This window comes from Solea senegalensis, linkage group LG14 (genome assembly GCF_019176455.1).
Source record: "Solea senegalensis isolate Sse05_10M linkage group LG14, IFAPA_SoseM_1, whole genome shotgun sequence".
Lineage (NCBI taxonomy): Eukaryota > Metazoa > Chordata > Actinopteri > Pleuronectiformes > Soleidae > Solea > Solea senegalensis.
In genome coordinates this window covers 7,683,650-7,693,848 of record NC_058034.1, presented here as the reverse complement: position 1 = coordinate 7,693,848, position 10,199 = coordinate 7,683,650, and the positions used below count along the sequence as shown (strand labels likewise).

The 10,199-nt window shown below is 45.5% G+C and overlaps 1 protein-coding gene across 1 annotated transcript; it reads right to left on the bottom strand.

Moving 5' to 3' along the window:
- Positions 1-5,672: 5,672 nt before the first annotated feature.
- On the bottom strand, positions 5,673-9,985 carry LOC122781242 (protein NYNRIN-like). Its single transcript, XM_044044839.1, has one exon. It carries the CDS (start codon positions 9,860-9,862, stop codon positions 5,747-5,749), a length of 4,116 nt encoding a protein of 1,371 aa, XP_043900774.1. The 5' UTR covers positions 9,863-9,985; the 3' UTR covers positions 5,673-5,746.
- Positions 9,986-10,199: the final 214 nt, after the last annotated feature.

Below are 10,199 nucleotides of genomic sequence, written 5' to 3'. Positions count from 1 at the left end.
ACATGTGTGCGTGGTTTTTCTCCAGATTCTCCAAAAACGTGCAGATTTGGGGATTAGGCAAATTGGACACTCTAAATTGACAAATTGAAGTGTCATCTGGGATTGGCACCAGCGACAACTCATGTGGAGGATAAAAAGCTAGATGCATGGGTGGATGGGACTTCAGGTTACACTACTGCAAAGAAATACAAAGTTATCCTGGTATGAAAATGTGCCACAACACAGATGCAGCTCTGTGTTAAATTGCACATGCAGTCAGTTTCAACCCTCTGGGGTTTTACAGGAGTTGGCGTCTGTGTTGATGCAACTTGCATTACTGCTTTACTCCTTTTGCCCCTTCCATTTTGCAGACCGTCTGCGGTTGGTTGCAGCATCCGTGACGTTGCGTTACTGCCCTCTTTTTGATTTAATCATTAATCCTTGTCTCTCTGAAAAGCCCTGGCAGGAAAAAGGAAGGTGGAAAGGGAAGGGAATAAGTGATGACTTTTGGATTCTTCCCCCCTCACTAGTGTTTAACAGCAGTTGGCATCCATTATGTTGCGTTATTATCGCCTTACAGAATTCATCATATTCTTTCACGTCTCTTCAGTCTCATCCTCTCATCTCCTCAGTCTTCTAATAATGATTTCGGGCAGGCTGTTAGAAGAAGGATTGAATCGACAGCTGGACGCGTGAAGCCCACTTACCTCATCACTTTGTCCTTTGATGTCATTTTTAAATCAAAGGACGTGTTATAAACTTGGTCAATTTTCGATGCTGACAGGAATCATCACGTTACCGTTGAGGCAGTTATGGCATTTCAGTAAGAATATAAAGGGTTAGATTTTCTTTAAGGCCACTTTAAGAGAAAGGATTTTGTGATGGGGAGCTCTGAACTGTGAGAAACTTCAAACGGTTGAACTGAGGTTCAAACTGGAGGGCCACGTTTCTCCTCTTAGTGAACACCCTGCCATAAATTATTACAAGTAGACACCAATCAAATAAGTAACTCATCTGTATTGAGGAAGCAAAGGAAGCAGGCAGTAGAGACAAGAGGCAAGAGAAGACGGCAGAAATGCAACATCAACCGCCATAAAACACCAAACACAACCAATCCAATCTAAAACACAGAGTAATCGCCATGGGTGCAAAACAATCACTGCAGCTGAAGACAGAGGAGATACAGATATTAGAAATGATTCGCCCTCTGATCTTCTCCTTTTTTGAAAAGATTACAGAGGAGCAGTGGCTTCTGGTAAAATCGGGCGTTCTGGACGGCGTCACAGAAACGCTCTTGGTAGAATTGCTTTTGGAACTCATCGGGTGCCTCTCCGACGCCCTTGTGTTAGAACAAGACGACCTCCACAAAGACATCACGGAGGAGCTCGTCTTGTCCACTTTTAACATCCCGCTCAGCCGCGGCCTCGCAGAGTTCATGGTGTACGAGGACAAAGTCAAGTGCGAAAGCGTCGACCTCTTAACGGACATGTTGGTGAAGGAGGTCAAAGAGGTCGCCAACTCTGTCCTCTCTATTGTCACTGACGCTGCAGAATCTGCGTACGTCATAGCTCCCTGCACACTCAGCGCTATGGTCTGTCACGCCTCCAACATTTTACACACGTTGGAGTGCAGGGTGACGGCGTTTCAGACACCTCTAAATAGCTTCCAGGCAACGCTGATGTGTTCACAGGGCTTCCCGGACGCCGTCGAGTTGCCGTTTGTCAGATTTGTAAGGGAGGAGGTGAAAAACATCACGACGCTGGTCCTGAAAGATCTGCCCGACTCTGTGTATGAGCTGCTTCAAAGCACCGCTTCTCAAGAGATAGAAAACACCGCGGCTAAAATTGAGGAGTTCATGGACCACTGTATAATGAACAACCCCAAGACGGTGCTGACGGTCAGGCTGCAGCTGCGCAGCATGATAGTGAACATCCTCGCAAAGCAATTAATCAAAGCGTCCATATGTCACACAGTGGCACAACTTCACACCGAGTCCATCCTCGATTCTAACGAGGGAGGGAAGTCCTTGCAGGTCCTTCTGACGAGTGTCACGCGTCTGCTTATAATCGCATCCAACGAAGAGCTGCCGTACATCGCTGTGGACGATATCGACGTGTTTTGGAGGTTGAAGTACATTTTTAGCGGGAAAGATCTGAGTTTCCCGGAAAACCTGGTCAATATCATCTACCTGTTCATCATGAAGGAGCCAAATGACGGTTTTATTTCGGACTTTTACATCACCATATGGATCAAGGTACAGTGTTGCATGGGTCTTGTGAGCTGGTGGATGAACACGCAGGCCGTCACTCAGAGCAGCAAGGTGACGGATTCTTTCATCGGCCCCGAGGCCGAAGTGACGGACACCGACTATGAAGTCGTCCACCATGAAATCTTTGACTATGAAGACTCGGAGCACGAAGACTCCGAGCACGAAGACTCGGACCGTGAAAACTTGCACCATGAAGACTTGGAGCGTGAAAACTCGGTACACGAAGACAAAAAACCACAGACTGAGGTCGAGGAGACCCATTTTCACCAAACCCCCCAAACGCTCAGAACATTTTCGAGCTGCGTGCTCGAGAAGTGGAGAAATACAAAGATAAAGATTATCTCCTTTTTCTCTTGCAACCGGGCAGCTTCGAAAAAGAGAGCTGTTTTCTCGTCGTGCTGCATAAGCTGTGTGAACATCTTTAGGTGGAGGAAGAAGGTTTGTGTCATCTGAGGCTCTCGAGACGAGAGTCATGTCTTTCCCTTGGAATCATGTGATGATCAATGTTTCAGTGAGGAAGTCATGACTGAACAATTCCAGATTACAGTGAAGCGTATTCACTGTATGTTGAACTCTGAAGCCCTGTAATATAAATAAGTAAATAAATGTCTGTATATCCTATACATCCTCCTGAGACCCGGTCCACTTCCTTGTGTCTTGTGTGGAGGACATTTATTTCCCATGATCCTCTGCATTATTTTTCCACTCTTCATTACTTCCTTGACTTCCTTACATTTCTGAGCAGCAATTTGACTTTTTGGTAACGCAGATAAACATTTTTGTAGGAGCCTGTTGTGGGAACTTTTGTGAGTGAGATGAAGCACGAGAACTGAGTCGGATGAATACAAGCAAGTTGATTTAATCTGAGTTGCAACCAGAGGAGCACAGTTTACAGAGTCGAAGAGTCTGCAAAGTGAACAACACTGAGCAGAGAGAAACAAGGCGTATATAAACATGTCTTCAGCAGTATGTGTACGTGATACAGAAGAACAGAAGGTTCATTGGATAGAGTAGTTGTCTGATATGATGCCAATAAGCTGTTGTGAGAAACTAGCAGATATCAGTAGAGAACAGGGAGTTTCTTGGGAGGACAGGGACCTTGAGATGAAATGGGAAACTTATAATTGCCCTCTACACCTCGTGTGACCCAAGAAACAACTAACCACTGAACCTTGTGTGACATAAAGAAACTGTGTGTCTGTGTGCATGCAATATGCCATTACATTTCCCCCCTTTTTATCCTTAAGGATAAACGAGGAAGAGAAAAACAACCAATAAAACACAATCAACAATAGAAGCAACAAAATATGCACACACAATATAACACAACAAATCCCAGATGACAATCAAATATGAGAAAAGAACAGTATTCAAAACTTCAGACTGAGCATTCCAACTGGTTTACGATCAGTCGTCACACAGAATACAATTCAATGGAAAACCTTAAGGTAAAAGTTGCAAGCTGTTTTTGTGGATGAAAGCATCCTGAGTAGAGCATAGCAAAGAGAGAACTGGGTTACTGTCAAACAAAATCTTTTATACACATGCATCAGAGTCAGCATCAGTGTGTGAGTCGTCTGTGCTCGCGTCCATGGTCAGTACATAAGTGGCAGCTATGTCGTCCAAAGCCACCTGGGGAGCAGAAGCAGTGACAGAAAGCAGGTGATAGCGTGTCATCTGCAACGAGAACAAGGAGCCCACAATTTTCTTGACCATAGGAATAATACAGCTGGACAAACAGCACAGTAAAAAAAACAGAGAAACACAGAACAGCCCAAGCTTCATCAACCACGCCTTCCATCCCCCGGACGTAAGCCAAGACCACCAGTCCCAACCAGAAGAGGGGGAAGGGCTGTCACGGCTGAGCTGTGTGCGAAGGAGGTCATTAAGGTGTACGATCGTGTCTGTCACATTGTCCGTATTGTCGGGAATATACGTGCAACATTCTGAACCAATAATATGACACACCCCACCCTGAGAGGCTAACAAAAGATCCAGGGCCATTCTGTTCTGCAAGGCCACATCGCGGAGAGCTTGGATTTCCGGGGATAGGGCCTCAAAACCTTGAGTGGTCAATGTAGTCAAATTCTCTAGATCTACGGCAAGTGTGTCAATATGGTGACTTAAATGCACCGTACCCCATTGAGGCAAGATTGCGGCCAGGAACTTACTGCCAGCAGAGACACGTACATCACGTTTAGCCAAATGGCCAGCATGGTAGTGCGTATATTGTGAGATGAAGTAAGTAAGGTTATTGGTCAGTCTGTAATTAGGAATCAATTTAGCCAGATAGCAAAGACCACACCAACGTGGAGGGAGGAAAAGATAAACATACTTTCCACAAACCCACACATGCGATTTCAGAGTACTGGCACCGAGTGTTGGATTGGGAAGTCTAACATAAGGATTGGTAACTGAAGAATTGGTTTTAGTAGGGATCCCAGTAAGATTAGCTCTACCAATGAATGGGACGCCGTCAGCGTTTGGACATGGGTCACCGCAAGAACGAACCCCACAGCCAGCATTTACAACTTGCTCACAATGGGCAGAAGTTCCAACTGGAACATTAGGTGCACATCCAGTCCCAGGGGAAATGCAATTTCGTCGGAAACAGACCTTTGGTTTCCAGGGTGCCAATTGTGTATGAAAAACTGGTGCGGAGAGGCGAGTTTGTCTACTACCAAGTGGCAAAGAAGAAGGATTAAAACGCCACTTCAAACCCGTATAGTCTACTAAGGTTTCATTAATCATTGCCAGTCGCCTAGTCATGTTAACTGTTATCCACGAATCGTCAACAGTGTCAGTGGCAGTTGTTGTCATGGCTACCAACACAGAAAGAGTCTCAGTCGCATTGAGGGGTCTAGGAACAACAGGGACTGAACCAGTGGTAGTGCGAGGTATCAAGGAACAAACATAACAAGGGGAACTGGTCTGTTGTTTAGCAAAGAAAAACATGGTTTGGTACCAGACATTCTGCGTATGGTCATGGAGACTGTCATTTTTCAGGAGCGTGCGTTTAAAACGGTGAACCAGCTGGTTGGTATCACTCGTGTTAGCGTCAAGTGAGTGGTGAATGAGCTGTGGTCTCAGAAAAAACAGAATCGGAAGGACAATGATCAAGGTTAAAAACAGGAAACAACACATAGTGCCTCGTATACCACACAGGCCTGGGTGTCTGAACGGATGCCAGGGTCTGTTACGGTCCATGGCCTATGTATCAAGGAGGTAAGGGAGTAGTGCGAACAACAACGTAACAAATATAACAATTACAGAAACTAGATAAAAACCGCACATAAAAATATACAGACTTGTAAGGGGAGAGTCACTGTGTGAAAAATAAAGACAGTGAAATGGTGTAACACGTGTAGGGTGTGGTGTGGTGTGGTGTAGGTCTTCTTGCGCCCACGAAGGTGACACAGAAACTACGTCTGCCCGCCACTTGTTGTCTTCTTTCTTCGGACCCTTGGTCGCCTGCGTGCCTGTTACGAACGCAAAGTCTTACTTAGCAGCCTCTGGAGTTTGTAGTTTTCCAGGAGCACCAGCAGGGGGTGCTGGAACCTTTCTACAGTGGCTGGCGTGGATCCAGGTAGCCCGCTCAGCGACCTTCACAGCAGTGTGGGTTGTCAGCAGGATCTGGAACGGACCTTGCCACCTCCTGTTCCTCCACGACTTCCTCCTGAAGTCTTTTATGACCACAAAGTCACCTGGTTCGAGCTGGTGCAGGGGACCACTGGCTGGAACAGGGAGGGCTGCGATCACCTGTTTCTTTACATCAGAGAGCTGTTTGGATAGATTGGTACAGTAGGTTAGTGTGTTGTGATCACAAAGAGCTGTTGATGGGGGTGGAGATCGGGGAGCTTCCACACCTACAGAAGGAGGAGTTGCAAAAAGAATCTCAAAGGGGCTTAAGTTAGTTCTGTTTCGTTTTCGCATTCTCATATACATAAGCACTAGAGGAAGTGCTTTTGTCCATGGAAGACCTGTGTCTTCACAACACTTGGCCAGCTTGTTCTTTAGTGTTCCATTCTCCCTCTCTACTGCACCTCCACTAGCTGGGTGGTAGGCACAGTGTGTTCTCAGGTTAATACCTAAGTATAGGCTCAGTTCAGTGATAGCTGAATTAACAAAATGGCTGCCATTATCACTGGAGATTTTAGCTGGAATTCCCCATCTGGGAATGATTTCAGTAAGAAGGGCTTTAGCTACTACTGAGGCAGATTGTTTTGAGGCTGGGAACACTTCAACCCATTTGCTCCACATGTCTACCATCACTAAACAATGAGACTTTCCTTCTGATGGAGTTAGTTCTACAAAATCCATCATGACATGCTCAAAAGGTCGAGTTGGTTGAGGATGAGCAGCTTGTTGGGAAGGTTGGATTGCCCTGCCTACATTGTGAGTAGCACAGATAACACAGGCTTGGCAGTGTTTTTGAGCATAGGCAGAAACCCCTTTTGTGAACCAAAATGTGTTAATCATTTGCTGCATCCCTCCTTTTGATGCATGGTCAGACCCATGCGTCAATTTAGCATAGTGAGGGAAGAAATGGGAAGGCAAACACGGGTTGTTGTCGGGGCCTATCCAGATGCCATCATGACATGAAGCACCTGCGTTTCTCCAAAGTTGCTTATCTTTTGGAGATGCAAAAGATTGAACAGCACTGAGGGAAGATGGCACGTCAGAAGAAACTGAAACCAAAGTATGTGATACAGAAGAGGTAGACAAAGGGAGAAGAGAAGCTGCCTTCGCAGCTGCATCCGCTCGAGCGTTACCTGTAGAAATCGGGTCAGAGGCATTAGTGTGAGCAGCACATTTACACACAGAAATGGCAGAAGGAAGAAGGATGGCATCTAAGAGATCTGCAATGAGTGTGTGATGCAAAACAGGCTTGCCATCAGATTTCAGAAAACCTCTATGTTTCCAAAGTGCACCAAAGTCATGAACAACACCAAAAGCATATCTGGAATCAGTGTAGATATTTACAGATCTACCCTTAGCTAATTGGCAGGCAGTCGTTAAGGCCACAAGTTCTGCAGCTTGAGCTGAGAAGTGAGGTGGAAGAGATGATGACATCATCACGTCATAGTCAGAACAAACAGCAAAACCAACACGGCAGAGACCTGTAACTGGGTCTCTTGAAGCAGAGCCATCTACATAGAGGACAAGGTCAGGATTTGTCAAGGGCGTTTCTGTCAGATCAGGTCTTGGAGAACAAGATGCTGAAAGTTCAGCCATGCAATCATGAGGCTCACCATCCTGTGGAAGAGGGAGCAGAGTAGCAGGGTTAAGAACAGTACACCTCTTAAGAGTGACATTAGGCATGTCAAGAAGACACGTGTGATACCTAAGGTGTCTAGCAGCCGAAAGGTGTGATGTTTTCTGCTCAGAAAGGATCAAAGAGACCGCATGTGGCACAAGAAGAGTCAAAGGAGCGTAGCCAACTATATCTCTTGAGGCCAAAAGGGCTTTTTCAGCAGCTGCTACAGCTCTGAGACATTTTGGCATGCCTGCTGCAACAAGATCGAGTTTACCCGAGAAATATGCCACAGGACGGAGCCTATCACCATGAGGTTGTAGGAGGACAGAAGTCATGCAACCCGAACGTTCATCCACAGTCTGAGTGAATGGTTTGGTTGGGTCAGGAAGTCCAAGTGTGGGAGGAGACTGAAGTTGAAGTTTCAAGTTCAGGAATGCAGTGTCTGCTTCCGGTGTCCACTCAAGTTGTGAGCGAGAGGTCATGCCTGATTGGTGACACAAGGTCCTGAGGGGTCTTTCAACCTCAGAAAAATTAGGGACAAAAGCGCGACAGTAGGAACACATCCCCAGGAAAGATAGCATTTGTTTTTGGGTAATTGGTTTTGGAATCTTTTGGATAGCTTCAATATGTTTTGGAGACATAGTTTTGCCTTCACCAGAAATTATGTGACCCAGGAAGGTCACAGCTTGTCTGACAAATTGTAGCTTGTTTAAGCTGGCTTTGTGTCCTTCTTCTGCCAGATGTTTGAGCAGTTTGATAGTGTCAGTTATGCATTGTTTTTCAGTTGGAGCGCAGATCAGAAGATCGTCTACATATTGTAGTAAGGCAGTGCCATCAGAGAGCGCTAGAGGCGACAATGATTCGCATAAAGCCTGATTGTAAATTGTTGGTGATTCAGTGAAACCCTGACATAAACGGGTGAAAGTATAACCTTTCCCGTTGAACTGGAATGCAAACCAGTACTGAGAATCCTTGTGAACAGGAACACTGAAAAATGCATTTGATAGATCAACAACTGAAAACCACTTAGCAGAGGATGGAACTTGTGAAAGCAAAGTGTAGGGGTTAGGAACACTTGGTGTTCTGGCATGAACAGCTGCATTAACTGCTTTTAAGTCTTGAACAAATCGCCACTCGGGTAGAGATGGTGGTTCTCTAGCTTTTTGAACTGGAAAAATAGGAGTGCAGACAGGTGAGTCATTGCATGGGATAATAACACCAGCTTCCAATAAGGATTTAAAAACAGGTTTAATGCCGTCGACGGCTTCCGGACGCAGAGGGTACTGAACTCGTTTTGGTCTGTAGTCAGACTTAGGAGTGACTATTACAGGTTCACAATTTTTTATGAGACCTACATCATATTTGCCTTGTGCCCACAGATTGGGTGGGACTTGTGCAAGGGCTGGATGGATCTGTTCTGCGGAGAGCATTTGGTGTATGTGTTCGGTTTTATCAAGATTGTGGTCTAGCAAGTAGACAGATTTCAGAGTAGCCACAGTTAATTTGCATGCAGTTTTGAAAACACCCCCCTTTGGCGAGTACGACACATGTGGGTCAGGTGTAGATTGCCAATCTTTGAGCTCAATGCATGATTTTGTCCATGGACCTAAATCTCTCCATTGATCAGTTTGTCCTTTGGAAAGCGAAATATGTGGATGTGAATTGTTAATCAGAAAAAATCGTTGTTGTTCAGCTGTTAAGCTGACAGAAAGTGCACATCGCAGGTCTGTCCAGTAGAGAGAGTCAGTCAGTAGAGTATCTTTGATGTCAGTCCACCATTTAGTTTCATAGTCTCTGTCAAGGTCAGTTGTCACGTGTGACGTGCAATGGAGTGCCTCAGGCTGCATGAAAGCTGCAGTTGGGCTAACCAGTGCATGTGCACGTTCAGTTAGAGATGGAGCCAAAACACTCTCAACTTTCCATTGGTATATGTAGAGCAGCGAGGAGATTAAATCAGGTTGATACTTAGCCATTATATAGGCTTCAGGATTGGGTGGAGTTGTTCGTCTCACAGCTTTAACTCCTTCTGGTGTCGAAATCAGGTCGATGCCAAAAGCCATCATCAAGTCTCGTCCTAACAAGTTGAATGGACAGACTTGGGAAAGCAAAAATGAGTGCTTTACTTTAGTAAATGGTTCAGGATGAGAACACGTAATTGGAGATGTATAGTTCTCTTTCACTGTTGTTCCACATGCACCAATGGAATACATGAAATTGCCACTGAGTTTGGCCTCAGGTATTTCAGAGTATTTTAACACTGTGCGTGTTGCACCCGAGTCAACCATAAATGTAACATCTTTTCCTGCAACATTCAAAATCATAGTGGGCAGTTTCTGCACCACTGAGTCATCATACATGGTGTATGTTCCTATAGGTTTAAACTCAGTTTTTCTCTGTAAAACTTCAATAGTATCTGTGAGTAGTTGGTGTTGTTGCTGCGGTGTAAGCGTGTGAGTGGTGTGTGTGTGTGTGTCATTCTCACTCCCCTTTTCTGAAGGTTCAGGGTAGGCTGTCTGGGTGACGCACGCATCTGGTCCTCCCTTCCCTCGTCTCTCAGATCAGTCAGATGATTGTTGCCAACGGTCATTTCTGCCTCTAGGTGGAGCACCTCTGCCTCTGCCTCGGCCTCGGAATTGTGTGCAATCCTTTGCCCAATGTCCTTTAGTGCCACACAGGAAGCACACATCGTAACCT

Excerpts from the sequence above, each read along its gene's own strand:
- LOC122781242 (XM_044044839.1), bottom strand. The coding sequence starts at position 9,862 with ATGTATGATGACTCAGTGGTGCAGAAACTGCCCACTATGATTTTGAAT.